Source organism: Myodes glareolus, chromosome 21, assembly GCF_982192425.1.
Source record: "Myodes glareolus chromosome 21, mMyoGla1.1, whole genome shotgun sequence".
NCBI lineage: Eukaryota > Metazoa > Chordata > Mammalia > Rodentia > Cricetidae > Myodes > Myodes glareolus.
In genome coordinates, this window is record NC_142046.1 from 19485062 (window position 1) to 19507804 (window position 22743).

The 22743-nt window shown below is 52.0% G+C and overlaps 1 protein-coding gene across 6 annotated transcripts; it reads left to right on the plus strand.

Moving 5' to 3' along the window:
* Positions 1-74: 74 nt before the first annotated feature.
* Snapc4 (small nuclear RNA activating complex polypeptide 4) lies at positions 75-21415 on the plus strand. Of its 6 annotated transcripts, none has more exons than XM_087899850.1 (24): positions 75-232; positions 978-1182; positions 3195-3336; positions 3750-3796; positions 4845-5012; positions 5526-5651; positions 6128-6206; positions 6702-6783; positions 8235-8339; positions 8415-8487; positions 8841-9005; positions 10306-10453; positions 10694-10800; positions 10920-11014; positions 12716-12810; positions 13829-13908; positions 14181-14555; positions 15254-15581; positions 15941-16011; positions 16517-16627; positions 17558-17585; positions 18189-19633; positions 20462-20574; positions 21164-21415. In XM_087899850.1, the coding sequence occupies exons 3-24, from the start codon at positions 3207-3209 to the stop codon at positions 21219-21221; spliced, it is 4029 nt and encodes a 1342-aa protein (XP_087755976.1). In that variant the 5' UTR covers positions 75-232; positions 978-1182; positions 3195-3206; the 3' UTR covers positions 21222-21415. The 6 variants fall into 6 exon arrangements, with proteins under 6 accessions (XP_087755976.1, XP_087755979.1, XP_087755980.1 ...); XM_087899853.1 differs by having other exon boundaries at positions 3199-3336; XM_087899854.1 differs by having other exon boundaries at positions 20462-21415.
* The last annotated feature ends 1328 nt before the right edge of the window (positions 21416-22743 follow it).

Here is a 22743-nt window from a genome sequence, read left to right on the forward strand (position 1 = left end):
CCCTGCTCTTTTAACCTCAATGTCTGCATCTTTAGAGGTCGTTTTTGTCATTGCCTGCCTACTGTCAAGATCCCCAGGCTCTTGACCCTTGGAGTCAGGCACATAGCAAAAGTCACTACATTGTCAGTATGATGGGTGAGCCACATCCTTGCTGCACATTTTGAGGCTGGGTGAATGGAAGCCTAACATCAGATCTTCGGATATCTTGAAACTACTGGGCTCTTTAACTCAGGTACAAAGAACACCACCCCCCTTCCCCCCCACCCCCGCTGTTGTCAGTGACTCAGAGCAGACCCGAAGTGGAGGGACACATAGGGAGACTGGGCTAGTGCTCCCTTTGCCTGCAGGACTTGAGGCAGAGTTGCCATCTAGAGCATACTTCAGCATGCCCCCACCACTGTGAGTGAGATGGGGGCTGCACAGCTCTTTGTGCGCTCTTCCCCTGGTTTATGCGCTAAGTGTCCATGGAGCAAAGGCAAACGGCTCTAAAGTTACAAGTACGATAGTTGCCTGACAGTTTATACCAGACTTGACCCACACAAACAGGTCCTTGTACAGGCAAGATTAAATACCAGGCACCTACAGGTCTGCTTCAGAGCCCCAGACTCACCAGGACCAATCCCAACCTTGGGCCAGACTTTTTTTCATTTGAGACAGGATCTATATAGTCCTGGAATTTGCTGCGTAGACCAGGCTGGACTTAAACTCACAGAGATCTGCCTCCTAAGTGCTTACCATCTTGTGCCTCAAACCATTACCCTGCCCCTGTCACTCACACGCATTATTAGACATGAGAAAGACGCCCCCAACTTCTCTATCCAGCCCTGTTGATGGGCTGGCGTCTAAGTCAGGTCAGGCAAATGTTCCTCAATGAATGAATGTTCACTTCAGGCGGTACCAGGTTATGGGATACAAAGTCGCCAAATGTGTAACAGCACGTAGCGACCCACTCACTGGCCATTCACCCAAACCCACAGGACATCAAGGGACGAACCACGGAACTCCCAGGAAACTCCGAAGACACTGAGCTCTCTAGGACCCGGTCCCAGCATGCTCTGCGCCGTGCCCGGGGCGGAACTTCCGGTACGAGCCTGCTGAATTTCGTGGCCGCCAGAAGCGTGATGTGCGTGTGGTCGCCTGGGCGACGGAACAGGCTGTGGCGTGTGTAGAGCGGCCTAATAGGTGAGGACGGAAGTGCTGCAGCTAGCAGGAGTTGAGTCCTGGAGGGGCGGAGCAAGAAGCGTGGGGAATCCGAGGCCCAGTGTGGCCACTACCTTGCCGGAGCGGAAATCCCGCATCCCGAGCCCAGAGACGCCGCAGGTTTGCACAGTGCTACCCTTCGAGCCGCTGCTCTTCCTGGTTATGCGTCGCAGCCCCAGTGATCAAGCGTGGCTAATCGAATCCAGCAACGAAGAGTGCTTGAGCCTTCAATTGCCTAGCCCGGAATCGGGTTATGCCCTTAGAAGGGACAGGCAGAAAGGCACCTCTGATGTCAGTGAAGGCTTGAACATGTGACCTTTTCTTCATTCACAGCGCGATGGGGGTGGGAGATGGAATTTCTGTCGCCTCAAAACGCACGTTGCGTTTTCGTTGGAGGTCAGGGGTCCAAAGGCAATGGTTATTGCTTGGTCTGCAGATCTGGCTGCTTCTAACCAAACTTGGTTGAAGTAAGACACCTAGTTCAGGAACGACATGCTTTGTTTTGATGCAATCAGGCAAAGCTGCTGCCAACACTTCGGTAGTAAAAAGTCAAGCCAGGAGCAGAATGTTTCTCTTCTTTTCTGAATCTGAGTGTGAACTTGTGTTTGATTTTTGTTTGTGACAGGATTTCACTAGTGGCCTGAAACTCAGAGATCCATCTGCCTGTTCTCCCAAACGCTAGGATTAAAAACACATGCAGCAGGGTGGTGGTGGTACATGCCTTTAATCCCAGCACTTGGGAGACAGAGGCAGGCGGATTTCTGAGTTTGAGGCCAGCCAGGGTTGCACAGGGAAACCCTGTCTTGAAAAACAAAAAGAAAGAGAGAGAGAGAGAGAAAGAGAAAAGAGGGGTGTGCCACTACCTTTTTGGGGGGGGGTTGGTTGGTTTTTTTCAAACAAGGTTTCTTTGTGTAGCCCTGACTTTTCCTGAAACTCTGTATGTACATCAAGCTGGCCTCGAACTCAGAGATCCACCTGCCTTTTCCTCCAGAGTGCTGGAACTAAAAGCATGGGCCATTATACCCAACTTTAACATCTAGCTTCCAACTTTCACAGCCAGCTTTATCGTATTTGTTTATTTGCTTATATGTGTGGTGAGGTTGTCAGAGGAAAACATAGAGTAGGGTCTCTCCATCATGTTGTTCCTGGGATTGAACTCAGGTCATTAGGGTCATTAGGCTTTAGTGGCAAGTACCTTTACCTGAGAGCTACTCACCCACCATGCTTTAAAAAAAAAAAAAGTGTTCTGCCTGCATGTATGCCTGAAGGCCAGAAGAGGGCACCAGATCTCATTATGGATGATTGTGGGCCACCATGTGGTTGCTGGGAATTGAACTGGGGACCTCTGGAAGAGTAACAAGTACTCTTAACCGCTGAACCATCTCTCCAGCCCAAGCTTGTGTTTTCTGTGAAGGCCTTTCACTCTTCCCTTCCCACTTTCCTGCTCTCTCAGACTTTGCTTAGTGTTCCCATGAGTTTGCTTTGTGCTCAGTGTCGGGCGGCACTGTGTGCCAGGTACTGTTCTGATAAGCGAGGTCACAGCCCGAGCAAAGCCTCGCTCTGAAAGCCCTGTGTCGAGCAGGGCCACCTGCAGCTGTGGTCTTGGTACTTTTAGATCACAGCAGCTGAACGTCTTTTGCCTTGCACCTTCTGTCTTTGGTAACCAGCTCACTCTGATTGGACACAAGGGCACAGGGGCCAACAGGTTGACTGTGTTTTTACCTATGCTGATGGTAGCCACAAGGAAGGCAGGGCCATTGTCAGGTGTTGATGACAGGTGATGAATCAAGAACAGGAGTTCCTGGGTGTGAAAGTGTCACCTTGTAGGAACTTCACCTCGGAGCACCCCCAAGCTGATCTCGAGCCTAGGTCTCCCCATCTGGGTAGCCCATTGCCTGCTTCTGAGCAGGCTCTTGCCATCTCCAGCGAGTTTGTGTCTGAAGGAGGGTGAGATCCAGGCACATGCAATTCTCATGTCTCTTAATACTGTGAAGGCAGGTGAAGCCATGGACATCGATGCAGAGAGAGAGAAAATAACACAGGAGATCCAAGAACTCGAAAGGATTTTGTATCCTGGATCCTCCAGCACCCATTTGGAGATCTCTGAATCCAGTCTCAGTTCAGACTCTGAAGCAGGTATGCCCATGTATCTCGCATTGCATAGCATGGCGTGGCTGGAGCACCTGTGTGTACCCTTTAACTACGTTAGGCTGTGAACTGCTCTGTGGCCACTCTTGTTTCTTGCCCAAACTGTCCTCTGCTTTTACCTCAGAAAGTTCCTTCCATTCCTTCAGTCTTTAGCTCTTGGGTCTGCATGTGTATCTGACCTGGGCCCCCCAGGCAACAGTGGCATCCTGGAGGGAGGGGAGGGCCCAGAGTCCAGCCTGTCAGGTTGAGTAATCTCCATGGCCCAGACACCCAGGATTTTTTTTCTAGACTTAGTGGATAACGCTCCAGTGGGACCCTGTTGTAAGGGCTCGTCCCTGTCTGCAGCATGCCCTTGCTGTCTGTGATCATACTCTAACATGGTATGCTTGTGTTCCTTATAGATTTCCTGCCCGATGAGGACTTAGGAACTGCTGGTGTCCCCATCCTGGTAATTGTTGCTTACTAGTGTGGGCTGCTGGGGCTTACCTGCTGCTTACTGCCTTCCAAACCAACCCAGAGGACTTGGTTTGCACTCCTGCTGGTTTTCCTACAACAAATGCCCATTTATTGTGAAAATAAGGCATCACAGAGTGTTCTCTCCTTGTGGTGCTAGTGATGGAATCCAGGGACTCATTCACACTAAGCTCACCCCGTACCACTGAGCTCATCCCTGAACACAAACTATTATCAAAGCTAAAGTTATCGGCAGAATTAAGCCCTCTGACAGGCTGCTAACTGTAACTGCTGGCTTTTCCTGCACTCACACTGAAAACATCAGATGTGGGAGGCAGCAACCCATATGTCTGGCCCATTTCACAGCTTAACCGCCGTTCCTGTTTCCCTCTAGACAGTGGTCACCATGGATGACTTAGAAAAGCACCTGGCAGAGATCTGTTCATACCAGAAGAACCATGTTTTGCTAACAATATTTTGATCATTTTAGGAATTTTGTTTGGGGAATTTTTTTACAGTTTTCTTATTTCTTTACCAAACGAACAGGAATAGAGTCCCTTAGTGTTTCAGGACTATGTGTCTGCTCACTAGATTGACACAGCCCTGTAGTCATTAGACATTTGGTATTCCCAGGCTTTGACCTCTATGGCTATTCAGGGAGTTTCTTTGCTGATATCTGACACTTGAGGTACTGGGGGTGGGAGTACAATAAACTTGCTGTGAAGTTCAGGCTTCACAGAGATGTCTGTTGCAAAAATGGAAGCTGCTTGCTATGGTACACCAGCCCCCAGCTTCCAACCCCAGCATGTGCTTCACAAGCAGATCTCATATTGATTTGAAAGGATACACATACTCCGGCTTGAGGGTGATGGGCTTTGTTTCCAAATATAACTCCTCCCTCGCCCCGGTAGGATCAGCTCATGGTTCCGCATTCAGGGGCTCATACTAGAGCTGCCTCAGTATTCCTTGTGGGTTTGGGCCTGAGCGTGGCAACAAGAAAGGGGTTGCTGTCTCTTCATTTGCTATTTCTGGCTCCTAACCAGGGAGAAGAAAGATGGAGTGAGGCCAGCAATGAAGAGGAGGACCCCAAGGACAAAGCTCTTCCTGAAGACCCCGAGACCTGTCTGCAACTAAATATGGTCTACCAGGAGGTGATCCAGGAGAAGCTGGCGGAGGTTAGCCAGCTGCTAGCCCAGAACCAGGAGCAGCAGGTAAGATCGTCTACTCCAGGCCTGTCTAAGCCCTCCTGACCCTCAGAGTCCCACAGGATCAGATTCCCAGGACAGGGCTCACAGTGGATCTGTCTGTAGACAGACACTGCTCTTTTGTTTCCCAGCTGCCCTGACCTGAGTAATCGCACAGAAACTGTATCAGTTACCACACTGTTCGGCCAGTGGCTCAGGCACATTTCTAGCTAGCTCTATATCTTGAATTAACCCATTTCTATTAATCTATGTATCATCACGAGACTGTGGCTTACTGGTAAGGATCTATCTCATTTGGCAGCTACATGGTGTCTCCTCAGCTCTGCCAGCTCTATATATCTCTTTTCGGATTTCCTGCCGGGCTTTACTCTTCTAAGCCATTGGCCAAAACAGCTTCTTAATTAACCAATGGAAATAAACATATTCACAGCATACAGAGGGGAATCCCACATCATCCTTTCACCCACTACCTGCCCTCTTCCTCTTCTTGGCTCACTGATGGCCTTAATTTTGTTCCAGGAAGAGATTCTGTTTGATCTGGCTGGGACCAAATGCCCCAAGGTGAAGGATGGCAAAAGCCTGCCTTCATACATGTACATAGGCCACTTTATGAAGCCGTACTTCAAGGACAAGGTCACTGGAGTGGTAAGTAGTAAAGACCCCTCTCTCAGCGACTGGTTGAGTGAGTGTCGTAGGAGGAAGGGGCTGTCCTCTTTTCCACACTTGTGAGTTCCCTTGGGTCTTTTGGGTTAAAATTTTCTATCCCCCTTAAAACTGCCTCATCCTTTGATAAAAGTCAAGACCTCCAGCTAACATTGCCATTTGGAGTGTGTTCCTTTGAAATAGAATCACAGCATTTAGCAAGTCAGTAGTATAGATCTGCAAGTGCTCATGGCCTTATGTGCATGTCAGCCTCATGGAGCATCTGGCCACTCCCTTGTGCTGGGTGGATCACGCCCAGAGCGTTTCACTCAGCAGTAGCTTGTAGTACAGATGTCTTGGGCCTGGCCCTGCATGTGGACAGCATATGAGGAGGCAGGAGGGAAGATTCTGAGTCTCTGTGGGGGCCTGGAAGGGTGAATGTGGTTAGTGTGCCATGTCCTGACACTACACTCTAACAGGGGCCTCCTGCCAATGAAGAAACACGAGAGAAGGCTGCCCAGGGAATCAAGCCCTTTGAGCAGCTCTTGGTGACCAAGTGTAAGTCCAGATAGGCTTTTGGGTGGGCATCCACCAACCATGAAAACACAGAGGGTAACCCTACAGCATCTCACAGCCTGGCCTCTCTTAGACATATGTGATAGTTCTCAGGCCTTCCCTCCCATGGCCTCATGGGCTCCTTCAGGCCTTGATCGCTGGGACTGACCCCTTGACCCTTGGCCTCTCCAGTGCTGAGTTGGGTGCAGGCTGGGCCACACACAGCCCTTCCCAACTCTAGCTATTCTTAGAATACCTAGCCCTGAAAGAAAACTCTGAGGCAGGCTTTGGGTGGAGGGTGGAATCATGGGCCGGAAGGTGTTCTGGCTGGCCGCCCTACTGGCATGCAGTGGGTAGGCTAGAACTGCAGAGCAGATTCAGTGGGTGTGCGTGTGCGTGTGTGTGTGTGTGTGTGTGTGTGTGTGTGTGTGTGTGTGTGTGTGTGTAGAGTAGGCCAGGCCTCATGACATCACATCACTATTTCCTCCTCCTCCTCAGGGAAACACTGGGAGAAAGCCTTGCTCAGGAAGTCCGTCGTGAGCGATCGCCTGCAGCGCCTGCTTCAGCCCAAGTTGCTAAAGTAAGTCTGGAAATAGGTTGCCGTAGCCTTCCCCACACTTGAAGGCCCAGCCGCACTGGGGCTGGCGAGGTTCAGCATGGCGTGCGCTGTCTTTTCATTCCCCTGCTGCCCCTTCAGCACTGTGACGTCGATGTCTGTCCTTTACTCTGTTCTGAAGAGGGTGGCCAGGCAATGTGGCCCAGTGTGGAGTGTGGAGATCAGAAGGAACACCCATGTTTAGCTGCATGCTGCAGTCAGTTTCTCAGACTCTCTTCTCTGGGTTTCTGGGCCTGTCTGTGAAACCAGCTTTATGAGATCGATGATGGGTACATATCACATGGCCAAAGGGCATCATGCAGTGTCCCGCGCTACCTTCTCGCCAGCAAGAACGACGCGGGGCACTTAGGATCCTTCTGCAGTAAAGCTTTAATGCCCCTTGGGAGAGCGAGCATCAGCCAACATGGCGGAGACCCAGAATGAGGGGAACCCAGCCCTTATAAAGGAAACAGTCCTCGCTTCTGACGTGTCACTCTTGGATTGGTCCGCTGCCCATTATCCCAGATGATGCCTCGGGAGTAGGCAGGGACGCAGCGGTAGCACATGCGCTGGGATTAAAGGCGTGTGCTACATCACCTTGAACTCACAGAGATCTGCCTGTCTCTGCTTCCCAGGCATGGGGACCAAAGGCGTGTACTACCACGCCCTGAGGTCACAGAGGTCAATCTGCCTCTGTCTCCCAGGCTTTGGGACTAAAGGCGTGTACCGCCACACCTTGGGGTCACAGAGGTCAATCTCTACCTTTGTTCCTTGAAGAATGGAGAATGTGGTCCGGCCCTCCACAATGCAGTGCCCGATGTGAGGACACAATGAAGGGCATTGTTGTTTTGATAAGTTGCTGGAAACAGAGGTACTCTGGGGCAGGGTGTCAGCTGTGCCTAAAGAGCCACACCTTCTGTGCCTGTGTCATTTAGAAGGGGCGAAGTGGCCACATAATGGTGACAATGTTAAGAACAGAGTAACCAGATCGGAGGTGTCTCTTAGAGCTGGACCACAGGGTGCCAGTCATCTCTGGACTTATGTGCTCAATACTGATGGTTTTCCTGAAGTGTGAGCGAGCCAGCTCTTTCCTCCAACGAGGTCTATTTGCTATTTGCTGTAGCAGTAGATGCAGAACTAAGTCAGGCTTGCCTGAGATGTTTGTGTCCTGGAAGCCCAGACTGGGCAGAGGACTGCTTCTGCAAACAACCTGGCAACTCCTACCCTGGGTGGTGGTATTCTGGTGGTAGGGGTGCCCCAGAGGTGGTGCCAGGGCTTTCTTTGTGGTAAGGGACCAAGACAGGAGAGAAAGCATGTTCCTGTGCAGGTTTTCTAACTTTGATCCGTGAGACTTGCACAAGCGCAGTCCAGAGGACAGGACTTCTGTCTCCCTAGGACATCTCATCCACAGCTCCTCCGTTCTGCCTGCCTTGCAGACTTGAGTACTTACATGAGAAACAGAGCCGAGTCTCTAGCGAGGTGGACAGGCAGACCCTGGAGAAGCAGATTAAGGAAGCAGAGAAGGAGATTCAGGACATCAAGTAAGCTGGGGCCTTCTGAGTCCAGGGGAGAGCTGCAAGCTTTGCATGATACCAGCTGCTTGTCCTTTCCTTCAGCCAGCTCCCAGAGGAAACTTTGCTGGGGAACCGGCTGGACAACCATGACTGGGAAAAGATTTCCAACATCAATGTAAGTCGGGCAGCCCTGGGTGCCCACAGCTGCAGCAGTGCTTCCAAGCCAAGGGTGGGTGGGAACTAGGCGATAAACTCTCACCTCCCCTTGTGCCATAACTCACTGTAAACTACAAACAAGCACGCCTAGCACTGCCGGAAGTGACATAGGACTTCATGGGCCCCTCCGTGACAAGGTGCTCTTCCTGAGAAGTGCAGTCTTCAGTGCCTTTTGGCTACACAAACAAGTCAGTTCACTTAATGGCCACGAAAGCCACTGGCTGGCACACAGTGACAACCCTGCGGTGGGCCTATGTCTTTGATATGCTTGGCATCAGTAACGCTCTAAAGGCTGTGTTCTCGTGGGTGCAGTTTGAAGGAGGCCGCAGTGCAAAGGAGATCCGGAAGTTCTGGCAGAGTTCTGAGCATCCAAGCATCAACAAGCAAGAATGGAGCGCAGAGGAGGTGGAGCGACTGAAAGCCATTGCTGCCACTCATGGCCACTTGGAGTGGCATTTGGTTGCAGAGGAGCTAGGGGTAAGGACCAGGCCTGCAAACCTTTTAAGTCTGGGAGGACATGGACTTCTAGGCTTGGGATGGAGCTCAGTCTCATGCTGTATAGTTTGGTACAGACAATTTTAGGAATTAATTTGCTTGGTAAATTGTGCTTGAAAGCAAGTGATTTGTCCCTTTACTTTATCTCTTTAACTTTAAATTCCATCTTGTCTGGTGAAATGTAACCATTTACTGCATTTCTTTGCTTTTTATTTGTTGTGGGAAAACCCTTAGAAGCAAATCATAGCTGAGCACCTACCACATCCCACCCCTGAGTCCTGTGGTGGTGAGCTGGCTCTGAGCACCTACCACATCCCACCTGAGTCCTGTGGTGGTGAGCTGGCTCTGAGCACCTACCACATCCCACCTGAGTCCTGTGGTGGTGAGCTGGCTCTGAGCACCTACCACATCCCACCCGAGCCCTGTGGTGGTGAGCTGGCTCAGACAGTGAGTCTCCTGGAGAAGCCTTTCCTTGAAGGGATGAGTGATGGGCAGGTGCAGACGCGCTGTCACGTGGCTGTCTTATCTGCTGTGTGTCCCTCAGCCCTGCTCTCTAAGGTTCTAAATAGCCTGCCTCAGAGCTTGAGAGCCAGAGGATTCCTGTGAGAGACTTTGAGAGGCATTCCCACAGCATCTCCTCCCATCCCTCTAGGAATTGGCAGTGTCGTCTAGACATCTGAGTTAGCTGTCACAAGGATTTTTCTTGTTTTTTTTTTAATTTTTATTTTTAATATTTATTTATTTATTATGTATACAATATTCTGTCTGTGTGTATGCCTGCAGGCCAGAAATGGGCACCAGACCCCATTACAGATGGTTGTGAGCCACCATATGGTTACTGGGAATTGAACTCAGGACCTTTGGAAGAGCAGGCAATGCTCTCAACCTCTGAGCCATCTCCCCAGCCCTCTTGTTTGTTTTTAATACAGGGTCTCTCTATGTAGTTCAGGCTGGCCTGGAGTTCACAATGTAGCCCAGGCTGACTTAAGACTCATGGCATTTTTCCTGCTTCAGGCTCCCAAATGCTGGGATTAGCAACACAGTTGTTTCTTTTACAAGCCATAGAACCCTCTCTGAACTGCTCCTATTCTGGGTCCCTACCATGGTCTAGCAAATTATCACTCCCCAGGAGCCTGAAGAGGAGAGCTCTGTTGTACAGAGTGCTGCCCGTAGTTCAGGCCCCCTGTCTCCTGGAAGCCCTTGGAGGGCTGTTTCTGGGCATCTCTGCGTGTGCAGGGTGAAGCCCAGTGATGCCCATTCATTTCTGTTTGGCCTTGGGAAGACAAGCCGCAGCGCCTTCCAGTGCCTGCAGAAATTCCAGCAGTACAACAAAGCCTTGAAACGCAAGGAGTGGACAGAAGAGGAAGACCACATGCTCACCCAGCTGGTCCAGGAGATGCGTGTTGGGAACCATATTCCATACCGCAAGAGTAAGCCCACCACACCCCATCTTCTCATCCCTTGAGCTGCTCCAAGCCCTAGTGGCCGGAGGCCTAGGTCCCTGGAAGCAGAGATTTGTAGAAGCGTTCACAGTTGTACTAGGGAGTGTGGACGGGGGAGTGAGGGTCCTGGTGACCAAAGTGACTCTTTTCTGTAGCTTCTGGGAGACCCCTCTGTTCCTGCTTATTGCCTGCGTAAGATGGGTGAGCTCCAGTCTTCTCTGTCCCCAGTTGTCTACTTTATGGAAGGAAGAGACTCCATGCAACTGATCTACCGTTGGACCAAGAGCTTGGATCCTAGCCTGAAAAGGGGATTCTGGACCCCAGAGGAAGATGCTGTAAGTCTGTCACCCAGAGGAAACTGTACTCAGGAAGTTTGCCTGGCTATCCTAAGTACAATTGTGTGCCCTTTTTAAGCTCGGGGTGGAGACATTGTCAATTCTCTTCTTTCCTGCAGAAGTTGCTTCAAGCTGTTGCCAAGTATGGGGCGCACGACTGGTTTAAAATCCGGGAAGAGGTGCCAGGTAGGAGCGATGCCCAATGCAGAGACCGGTGAGTTGCCCACACTGGCTGAAGGAGCGACTTGCTTGAGTCACACTTCTGTAGACAGCGACCCAAAAGTGATTTGTCTACAAGCGCTTTGCATACTGGGGGTGGCGCTGTTGGGAAGCAGAACTTTCCTATTTCTGTTGTCCACAAGGAGTCAAATGCTAGTGGCAACTCTTGCAGATGCCCTCCCACATTGCTGGTGAGACGGTCCCCATCGGGTCCTCCCACAGTGCTGGTGAGATGGTCCCCATCGGGTCCTCCCACAGTGCTGGTGAGACGGTCCCCATCGGGTCCTCCCACATGGCTGGTGAGACAGTCCCCATCGGGCTACTAGGGTTCTCTCCTTTTCTTTCAGTGGTTTGTTCAGACATGTTTTACTTTACCTTGTTACTGTAAATCACCTACAGTCCACACTCTAACCCCACAGAACCCCATTCAAACAGGCAAAGGTCAGTAGACTTGTCTCCAGAGATGCACAAGTAGCCAGAAGGCCCATGAAAAGATGCTCAGTCACTAATTTCAGGAATGCAAGTCAAGACCACAGTGAAATATTTCACACAGATATGGGTAGGGGCAGCTGTTAAAACAAACAAACAAACAGAAAAAGACAGCACAGTAACAAGTGTTCCTGGGGAGCAAAGCACGGCCTTTGGAGAATCCAGAGCATGAGGCAGCATTATGTGAGATGTTGCAGTCTCTACCTGCAAAACTCAAGTGCCCCAGGCAGGAACTCTTGTACTGGACGAGAATGTTTATAGAACATTGTTTATCATTGTCAATAAGAACATGAGGGATACAAATTTGGAGTCCTGGAGTTTGCAAGGAAGGGCATTCTGATATATGCTGTGTTTCTGTTCATTTGGTTCAAAGGTGCATGAGCCTTGAACATTTGACCATTTGGACAAGTGTTTGTCAAGACATGCTTATTTCAGGAATGTTCCTGAGTCTGTGACTCTTATGTTTGGCTTTTTTGGGAGCTGCGAGACTTTGTGCCAAGTGTCCCTGTTATTGTGTGCTCCCACAGCAGCGTGTGAGTGTTCCTGTTGTCACTCGCTCTGCGGAACTGCACCTTCTAAGTGCCCATGAAGCATCCTCCCACAGTCGCATCTCACAGCAGCCCCTGTGGCTGAGCCTCTCTGCTGTGCCTGCTGGTTTCTTACATGTGTGCGTCTCTTTGGAGAAACATCTGTCGAGTCCCTTGCCTGGTTTAAATTACTTATCTTTGCATACTGGCTTGTGAGGGTTATTTGTGCGTCTTTATGTATTCTGGATGCAAGTCCCTATGAGGTGCAGGAATTGCATGGTATGCCAGTTGATGGCTTGTCTTTCCTTTCTTTACAGAGCCCTCAAAGCAGTGGTTCTCAACCTGTGGGTCGTGACCCCTTTGGGGTTTGAATGACCCTTTCACAGGATTTACATAACAATTCATAACAGTAGCAAAATAACAGTTATGATGTAGCAACAAAAATAATTTTATGGTTGGGGTCACCACACCATGCAGAACTGTATTAAAGAGTCACAGCATTAGGAAGGTTGAAAACCACTGCCTTAAAGCATAAAAATTTTTAAATGTTTGATTAAGTCCAGCTTGTCTTTATTTTTATTTATTTGTTTGCTGTGGTGTCGGTCTAAGAAATTATTGGAGAAGACAGAGGAACAGTGGTGGGGTCTTAAACTATCCCTCTGTTTCCACACCATTTTCAGCTACATCAGAAGATTACATTTCAACCTGAAGAAGGGACGGTGGAATGCAAAGGAAGAGCAGCAGCTGATCCAGTTAATAGAAAAATACGGTGTCGGTGAGTTGTTGGGCACTTGTCTTTCCTGTCGCTGCTGGCTCTGAGCATGCTGGGAATCCCCACAGCCATCTGGAGACCTGCCTCTTTTCAGATCTTAGGTTGCTCTTCTGATGTCAACTTCTGCCTCATGCTCAGTCTTAGCACGCGGCAGTGTGTCTCCCCATTGCAAATGCTCTTTTGTTTTAGTGCTGGTGCTGGGAATGGAATCCAGGACCTTACGCTGGCTAGACAGGCTTGCCTCCAAGCTCCAGCCCCATGCTCTCCATTACAAACGAATGGATAGTCACTACAGGAAATTGGGAAGCAGACGAAGTGACACATACCTTTCATCCTGGCACAAACACACAGCACACACAAATAACTATAAAACACCAGGTAGAGACCATTTAGGAGCATTACCCAAGATTCACCTGTGGCCTCCATGTTCATGTGCACACATGCACCTGCTGTCATTATGTCGCCTGACATTGTCACAGCTGTGCTACCCTCTGGGCATCTTCTGGTCCTGTTCCCGTGTCTTCAGTGGCTGCTCTGGTGCTCTGTGCACAGGAGCCTCTGGGATACTCGCATCTTTCGTGACTGGTGTTTGCAGTATTTGCTAACTTTTTACTGCAGGCAGGAGTGGGTGTTTGTAGCTAAATCTTGCTGATACTGGTGATACCACCTCAGAAAAATGCTAACTATAGTTCTGGGACATGCAGAATACAAAGGATTTTGTCACCTGTTGTCACACTTCCCCATAGATGCAACCTACAGGTGTCCCTCTGCAGCACTAGGAACAAAGCTTTGACATTGTCTCTTCAGAACCTTGGTACATCAGATGCACCAAGGCCTGGAGTGACTTCGCCTTCCTACCTGTATGTGCCAGAACTTCCTCAAGGGGTTGGTCAACCCTGAGATGCAGATCCTGCCAAACACAGGTGCTCTGGCTTCAGTGGTAACTGCCAAGCACATGAGGGACGACCATCCTGATAACTTAGCCTCAGTCCTAAAGGCTGGAGTGTGGTTGTTTTTGCAGGTCATTGGGCACGAATAGCTTCTGAACTGCCCCATCGGTCAGGCTCCCAGTGTCTGAGCAAGTGGAAAATAATGACCAGGGTGAGACATCTGTTTGCTTCTGTGTATAAGCTTTGCTCGGGTGGAAAGCCCGTGACCTGTGGGAGTGCTTGGGCAAGGGCGGAGGGGCGGGGAGGGTGGGGAGCCTGCAGGTTCTGGCCCTTCCGTGTCCTTTTCAGGAGAACATGCCTCAGCAACAGTGTGCTCTGACCCTGGAGGTGTTCATGCCTGGGACCTCTTTAAGGCTAGCCTGCCTGCCTGTCATCAGCTCACCTGGGTAGCTGAGACCTGAGGCACTCCTTTCCTCCCCTCAGAAGAAGCAGCATCTCCAGAGGAGGAGGAGGCGGAGGCCCCATCACAGTAGCCAGTGGAGCTCGAGCAGCAGCAGCGACAGCACCGACAGTGAGGGCTATGGTGGCAGCAGCAGCAGCAGCAGTAGCAGTGAAGACTCAGGCTCAGAAATGGAACTGGAAGAGTCTCTGGAGAACGGCAGAGCACTGGCTCCTCCACAGCACAGAGTACCAGACATTGACCTGTGGGTTCCTACCAGGCAGACCCCCAGCCAGTCCCAGAGAGAAGGGGCAGGACGCTACCTAGAACACCGTGCTGTGTCCTACACTCTTGATGCCACTCAGAGGAAGGAAGGAGGAATCCACAAGGAAGATTCCACCACTGTCTCCACTCCTGAGGTAAGCCAGGTGCAGGCACTCTGTGAGCCCCTAGCAAACATAGAAGACCCAGCCAGCAAGGTGGGCCTCAGTGCACCCTAAACATGAGAAAGGGGAGTAGTGGGTGCTCTGTGCTCTTAGTGGTCACTAATGCTGGCATTCTGGACAGTTTGGTTTCTAACCTGGCCACAGCCATGTTCTCTTGTTTGCTAAAATGTGTTGCTTAGGGCTGGTTTCAGAGTTGTACAGTAGCAGTGGCCTTCACAGTGCAGCCTCCATTGTCCCCAAGGCATGATATCCTCTTTAGGGCACATCTGAGTGGGCGGTTTTCACTCCAGCTGCTGAGTCCAGGTGTTCTTGGGCTCATATGCATCCACCTGTCTCTCTCTGCCTCAGAGCTGGGGCCTGGAGCCAGATGCAGCTCTGGCAGTGACTAGAGCAGCCTTGTGGGCTGCGGAGACTGCTCTGCCCAGATCCTTCTGCTGGAAGGATGGCGCAGCTAGCTGAGCCATGGCGCTGCCCGCCGTGTGGACCAGAGCATCTCATAGAGAGGGAGCTGAGCCAGATCCTTCCTGAAGACCACATACTTGTCTTACTACATACAGAGCACTTTCCCAGTAACAAGTGTATGATGTATGCTATGGGGTCTCACAAGGAGGTGTTACACCTGCACTAGGTTCTGCTGCTGCCAGCCTTACATGGTCTCTTTTACTATACAGCGTGTGTTGAAAGTGCCCGTAGAGAAAATGCTGAAGTTGATCAGGACCCGCCCAACCACCCAGAGCCACACACTGGTGAAGAAAATACCAAGGCAGCCACCCCTGCCTAATTCATGCTCAGAGTCTGACCCTGGTGACGGTGTGGCTGGGCCCCATCTGCGGCGGCTGTGGCGTGGAACTTTACAGCATAAGCTGAGACGCAAGAGACAGGCTTTGCACCGCAGGCTCCTTAAACACAGGCTTCTGCTGGCTGTGATACCCTGGGTGGGTGACATCAACCTGTCCTGCACACAAGCTCCTAGGAGGCCTGCAGCAGTGCAAACACAAGGTACTGTCCAGGGCTCCTGGGACCTTTCTGGAGCTGGGGCGGGAACAAGCCCTGGAAGTGCTTCTTCTCCTGGCAGAGGGAACCACAGGGGAGGGACCTGATGGGGACCTTTGGCGAGGCCGATCCATGAAGCACAGATAGGACTGTCGCTGAAGGGTTTGAAGATGAACAGTTGGGCCACCCTTTTTTCCCTGCCCTGTGAAACAAGGTTCAGCTAGATTTGGGGTGGTAGTAAGAGGCTTAGGGGGCCCTACCTTCTGCTCTCAGAGGCAATGTGGAACACTAAGGCTTCTCTGCCCCAGACTGTCTTGGGGAGCTTCAAAACTGGGGCTACTTTGTGCTTTGCCCTTGTCCTCTAGCTGATGGCATCAGGATGCAGTTAGAGAGTGCCCGCCTGACCAGCACTCCGGTGTTCACATTACTTATTCAGGTAAGCACCCAGCAGACAGATTTCTATCTGCTTTCTTCTTCTTCTTCTTCTTCTTCTTCTTCTTCTTCTTCTTCTTCTTCTTCTTCTTCTTCTTCTTCTTCTTCCTCTTCCTCTTCCTCTTCCTCTTCCTCTTCCTCTTCCTCTCCTCCTTCTCCTCCTCCTCCTCCTCCTCCTTCTCTTCCTTTTTTTTGAAACAGGGTTTCTCTGTAGCTTTGGAGGCTGTCCTGGAGCTCGCTCTGTAGACCAGGCTGGCCTCGAACTCTCTGCCTCTCGAGTGCTGAGATTAAAGGCATGCGCCACCACTGCCCAGTGTCTGCTTTCTTCTATTCTGGTGAAGAAGCATGCATGGAGCCTTGGTCCAAGCTGGAGGCTGTGAAATTGTCATGGCCTTCCTGGGCAGTCAGAGGCTTCAGGAGTTTGGATCGACTCCTGGAACAGCCATGGTTGGGGCCTTCAGTCTCCTTGGCCATCATTGCAGGGAGGTTCTTAGTCTCAGATCTTTCAGCTGTTGCAGATTGATACTGCGGGCTGCATGGAGGTGGTTCGAGAGAGGAAGACCCAATCACCTGCACTGCTCCAGCCTGGCACCCAGAACCCCCAACCACATCTTCTGCAGGTAACAGACACTGGGAACAAGAACGTCACGCTCGGTACAGTGGCATACTCCTTTAATCCAAGCACGCGGAAGGCAGAAACAGGCGGATCTCTGTGAATTCAAAGCCAACCTGGTCTGTTAATGAGTTTCAGGCCAACTAGAGCTACATAATGAGACCTAACCTCAAAAAAAAAAAAAAAAAAGAGCAAGCCAGGCAGTGGTGGCTTACACCTCTAATCCCAGCACTCAGGAGGCAGAGAGGCAGAGATGGACAATAGGTAGATCTCTGAGTTCAAGGCCAGCCTGGTCTACACAGAGCAAGTTCCAGGCTCCAAAGCTACAGAGAAACCCTGACTGGAAAAGAAAAAAGAAAAAAAGGAGTGAGAACAAGTATGCTTCCATCCCCCACCCGACCCCTGTCCCATGGTGGCCCAGATTCGGTGTCTCTGCCCTTCCTTGGCAGGACAATTTCCAGGCATTTCCATAGAAAAGTTGGCTGTCCCTCAGACCATCCCTTACCATACCTTCTCAGGGAGGCATCTGTGTGAGCTGCCCCACAGGAGGCCTGATTAGAGTCTGAGGGAGGTAGCTTGCCAGCTGCGGGCCTGGTCTCTGCAAGTCACTAGTACCCTCTGTTCTAGGAACCAAACTCATGAGTTCAGTTTGGGGGAGGCTTTAGCTTGGAGCCCTGTCACCTGGGGAAGCAGTAAACCAAAAGAGCACTCTGGTGCCCATAGCCCGTAAGCCCCACACTGTCCAGTGATGACTTGATGAGCTCTGGCCAGTAGCCTTTAGTGGAGCTGTACTGAAAGCCTCCAGCATCAGCTGTCCTTTCCCGGCCCCCTGAGCTCAGTGCAGATAGGAAAGCCCCAGAGTTGCAGTGGGTGGTGAGCGGGAAGAACTAATGGGATCCGGCAAAGATTACACAGACCGACTTTTCTGTCTTCACAGGCATCCTCCAGTGCCAAGAACAGCACAGGTACCATCTGCCACATCTTTCTCTCTTATGGTGGGAAATGCTCTGCATCTGAGCCACAGCCTCCAGCAGCACAGCCAGTGGCCCTGAGAATGGGCTAGAAGGGCCTGGAACTGCATGGACTTTCAACTTTGAGCAGCCACTGAGGGCTCGAGGCACTATGTTGTGTCACGTGATGGGAGAGCCAGCAGTCCTGGTTTTGAGCATCTTTGAGGTTTACGAGCCATTCTCTCACAGCCTGTTAGATGTAGACTGGGTGGGGGCTGGAGAGGTGGCTCAGAAGTTAAGAGCACTGACTGCTCTTCCAGAGGACCCAGGTTCAATTCCCAGCACCCACATGGCAGCTCACAGCTGTCTACAACTCCTGTTCCAGGGAGTGTAGCATCCTCACGCAGACACACATGCAGGCAAAACATCAGTACACAAAAATAAAAATTATTTTTAAAAAAATGTAGACTGGGCTGTCTCTGGCATCTGCTGCCCTCTGTGAACAGAGTGCCTTGGGTTGGGGTCCATGAGATGAGCTAAAATTCCACACATAGGCTTGCTGGTGTTCCTGGGCACATTGCCTGAAGGTCTCATCCAGATAGTTGTCTCTTCCTCTAGGCTGCCTCCTCCCAAGCATCCCGGGTCAGCAAACTGCGAAGAGAGACAGCCACAAAGGGCGTCCACAGCTGGGATCCTGCGGTCCTGCGGCTGCCTCCTTCCAAGTTCCTGTAGCAGCCCCACGTGGCCTCCGACCAAAACCCAAGACTGTATCTGAGCTGCTTCGTGAAAAACGGCTCCGTGAGTCCCGTGCCAAGAAGGCCACTCAGGCCCTTGCTGCCATCAATAGCCAGTTGCTGATCTCCTCACCTGTGATCCTCCAGCCCCCTCTGCTGGCAGCCCCCCAGGGTTCCCCGGTAGCAGGCCCTGCAGCGTCCAGTGTAGAACTCGCTGTTCCTGTGGCCCCAGTGATGGTCAGTTCAAGTCCTTCTGGCTCCTGGCAGGTGGCTGGGATCTCAGCCACAGACAAGCAGCCCCCCACCCTGCAAACTGTTCCCCTAAATCCTTCCCATAAAGCGACCCAGATTGCAGCCCCTGCTACTTTTAGGAGCCTGGCCCCAACTCCCATGCAGGTCTCCACAAGCTCCCCCCCGAGTACTCTTGGACAGTCTCAGGCCTCTGCCACATCCCAGAATCAGGGCCCACCCCTTCTCCCAGCAGCCCCCAGCCCCACACAGCCACCTGTGCAGCCCCTCAGTCTACCACCAGTTCTTGGCCCACAGGCAAGTGGGCAGCCCCTAGCAGCCAAGGCCAGCCTGCCTGTCAACTGGGTGCTCACAACTCAGAAGCTGCTCTCTGTCCCAGTACCAGCTGTGGTGGGCCTCCCCCAGTCAGTGATGGCCCCTGAGACTGTAGGACCACCAACAAAACAGCTACCTTCCCCTGCCATGACTCCTGTTTGCCAGGGACAGCTTCCAGTCAGTGCAGACACAGAGCCCAAAGGTCCTCAGGGCCAGGAAACGCCCCCCACATCTGGGCACGAAAAGAAGACCCTGAACCTAAGTCTGCTTTCCCAGGAAAGTGAGGCAGCCACACTGACATGGCTGAAAGGCTGCCAAGGTGCTTGTGTGCCCCCACTGGGGAGCAGGATGCCCTACCAGCCCCCTTCACTGTGCAGCTTGCGAGCGTTGTCCAGCCTCCTCCTCCATAAAAAGGACTTGGAGCAGAAGGCTTCTGCTCTGGTGGCCAGCCAGGCAGCTGGGTCCCAAACTGAGCCCAAGCCTGGAGCCCTAAAAACTTCCGTGGAACTGGTACAGAGGCAATTCCGGGACAACCCAGCCTACCTCCTGCTAAAGACGCGTTTCCTGGCTATCTTCTCCCTTCCCGCGCTCCTGGCCACTCTGCCTCCCAACAGTGTCCCTACCACCCTGTCAGCAGCCATGACTGTTGATTCTGAAAGTGACAGTGAAGACCTTGGTGACCTGGAACTCAAGGACAGGGCCGGGCAGTTGGACTGCCTGGCCTGTGGAGTACAAGCAGACCCAGCAGCCACAGACGCCATACAGGTAAGGATGCTGTGACAGGCAGAAGGGTCCTGCAGTACCGTGCCCGCCTGTGTGTGTCTGGCTTGCTGGGAGTGTTAAGCTGGGCAGGTGGAAGTTATGCAAGGGAACATTCTGTGGGTTTCTGAAGGAGGAGGAAGCTCGTCCAGTCTGCCTGGTTGGGAAAGGCATGAGCAGAAACTGCCTCTCCTGGGCTGGCTGTGGCAGAAGAGGGAGACAACCTTCTACCGTGACAGCCCCACCCCACGCACATACCACACACCCAAACTCAAGGTAGAGAGGCAGGCCTGACACGTGACACATGGGGTGGGCTGTGGGTACAGTGGAGGTGAGAGTTGCCCTTGTTTGTGCTCTCGTGGGTACAGAGTTCCTCCCAGGCATCTCTTGCTCACAGAGCTGGGCCTAGCAAGACAGTCTGTTTCCCATAGGACCCATTTCCTGCCCTCCCTGGCTACTCCCAGGGAGCCCTACCCGGCCTCTTCCCACAAGGGTTAGACATGTAGAACCTTCCCGCAGCTGTTGCTCCACACCTGGTCATGCCACCCTAGTTCCAGGTGACCTGGGAATCTGTCTCCCTCAGTCAGTACCTCAGAGCAGGAGAGTGGTTACCATGGGATTGGCTAATGGTTGGAGACCCTACCCGAGGGGCAGAACTGCAGAAAGCTAGGACCTAGCTGCTCCCGTGTACCTCTCCTGGGGAAGCTTGTGCTAGCAACTGCCTGTCTGTTCGGGCTGGGGTGGCAGTGGGGGCTGTCCTCCCGTTCCCATTCCCTGCCCAGTTCTGACTGTCATCACTCTTGTTTTCCCTGGCCTGGCTTCTTACCGTTTCAGAGAGCTCCAGGTTCTGGTGAGGACTCTGCCCCCTCCCACCTGAATGCTTCTGATGACCTTGACGTGCTCAGGACACGGCATGCTAGGCATTCCCGGACACGGACACGGAGGCTGTGAGTCCCTGTGGAGGCTGCCACCCTGCCACCAGGAAGAGGCAGAATCCAGATTATGGGCTCCCTCTGCCTCCCGCTGAGCTGAGGCAGGGATAGCGATATCAAGTCTGAAGGCTGAACTTATGTGGGCAGGACAAGGCTTCTAGAGGCACTTTTAGAACACGTAATGCCCCTTGTCCTCCGTCCTTCCCTACCTGAAGCCCATGTTGCTCAGTGTGCCGCAAGGCCTCGGCACTACTCCCTCTGCCTGGGGTGTCAGCTCCTCAGAGCATCCTCTCGGACAGTTTTTCTCGGCCTGAGTCTCAGTTGCAGCCCGTCAGCATGGTCGCCTGCTTGTGGTCTCTGATCACAAACTCCAGGCTGTACGTTGTTTTCATTGCTGAGTCCCTGGGTTCAGGCCAGGGTAAGCAAGGAAGGCTTTGGAACTGTGAGGGGTGGGTGTCGAGGATGTTCTCGTTGGCTTGTGAAGCCACCGTAAGTTGTGCTGCTTGTCCTCGGTGCAGTGCCAGCACCTCAGCAGTACCACCTGCGAGTCTGTCCTGGGGCCTGCTGGGGTGAGAGCACTGTCAAGGGTATCCCTGTGTTTCAGGACAAGGACTCAAAGGGCCAGAAACCCACTCTTACACCAGGCAAGAGGCAGGGCCTAGGCCTGACCAGAAATCCACAACCGTCTGCGAGAGGAAGCAGAGGCCAGGAAGCTGTAGGCCTACAGAGTAACCTGTCTGCAGCCAGCAACAGGGACTCTAACAACAATGACCATATGGTCATAGACTTAACTGTTAACAAATGTGAATCCATGTATTTGAAGAAATAAAGTAAATGTCTATTTTTTTACTTTAAAGCAATGCATAGTCTTTTGTGGGTTTTGTCATCTAGGGCTGGGGACCCACCGGCATCTGGGGATGTGGTCACCTGCCAGTCCTGAGCCTCCCACACCCTCGGCTGCCGGTGCAGCTCCTGCACCCAGGACTTTTCCAGAGAGCAGGGAGAATGGAGAAACAGCTCTTCCAGCTCTTCTTCCACTTTTATGAAAATGTGTCAGCTGGCCCCACCTCCCAAGGTGGGGTTCCTAGAACCAGCATCCGCCACAACAGCAGCTCCCCTCCATGATGGTAGGCATGTCTTTGGCATGGACCCAAGACCCAATTGGATCTAGCCTCTCCCTTTTCTTAGTCACTGTTATGATCCTGACTCTCTGAGTCCTGGGCCCCTTGGCTCTCCAGGAGTGGTTCTTACGTGTGCTTCATCCTCTGTTGTGGGAAATTTCCAACTCAGAGTGAAAGGATAAGTGTGACTAACCTGGTCCTGGTGCTTGTGCCAGCTGACAACAGGTGATCACTCTTGGAGCCAGCAGGTGGTTCATCGTGCACGCTGCACCAGCTGTGGTTGCCCGCCCCCCCCCCCGCCCCCGTTTAAGGGACATCATGCATCCAGGAACCAGTTTTTTTAGTGACTCTCTCTAGCTTCCGCCTTAGATGTCTTCATTTCGGAGTACTTGGGAGTTTTTCAGGTGTCTTTGGAGTATTGATTTCCTCCTCAATTTTATGGCCGAGAGCTTGGCATTTTTACTAACACTTTAAGACACTATAATCTGTGTTTTTGCTATTTGGGGACACAGAGCTGTGGAGGCCTGGTGCTGGCTTCCCTGGGGTGACTGCAAAGACGTGAACCCCTCTTTGCCATCCTGGAAACCCAGGCAAGGCACAGTCCCTAACAGTGTGGCTCCCAAAGGCCAAAGAGGGTAGAAAGAAGAGCCAGCAGAAGGGTTGAAAGCCGCAAAGGAAGGGACCAGTTGGGGGCTCACGGCAGCACTGGGAGCTTTTGCCTTATTAACTCAATCCAGCCGTCCAGGCAGCAGCACCTGCCAAACAGCCACACTGGCTGAGCAGGGCTGGCAGGTCCCCACACCCATCTCAAGCAGACTCTTGAAGGGCCACCCTGAAGTAGAGGCTGTGACACACAGTCCATAAAGGACTCTAGCTGCCTATAGCCTGTGGACTTTGACCAATCTTCCTGGTGTTTAGTTGGCTTCGCAACTCCCTGGATTAGCTCTGAGTTGAGCCCATGTCCTGGAAGAGAAGGAGGCATAGGGTGCAAATGCTCTAATGATAGAGATGAAGGTTATTGGGGCGTCACATCTCTACTAAAGGCCATATTGTGGACTACCGG

Coding starts and splice junctions, on each gene's coding strand:
- Snapc4 (XM_087899850.1), top strand. CDS start 3,207: ATGGACATCGATGCAGAGAGAGAGAAAATAACACAGGAGATCCAAGAA. Junction 15,582..15,940: donor TGCAGCAGTGCAAACACAAG/GTACTGTCCAGG, acceptor CTTGTCCTCTAG/CTGATGGCATCAGGATGCAG. Junction 16,012..16,516: donor TGTTCACATTACTTATTCAG/GTAAGCACCCAG, acceptor CAGATCTTTCAG/CTGTTGCAGATTGATACTGC.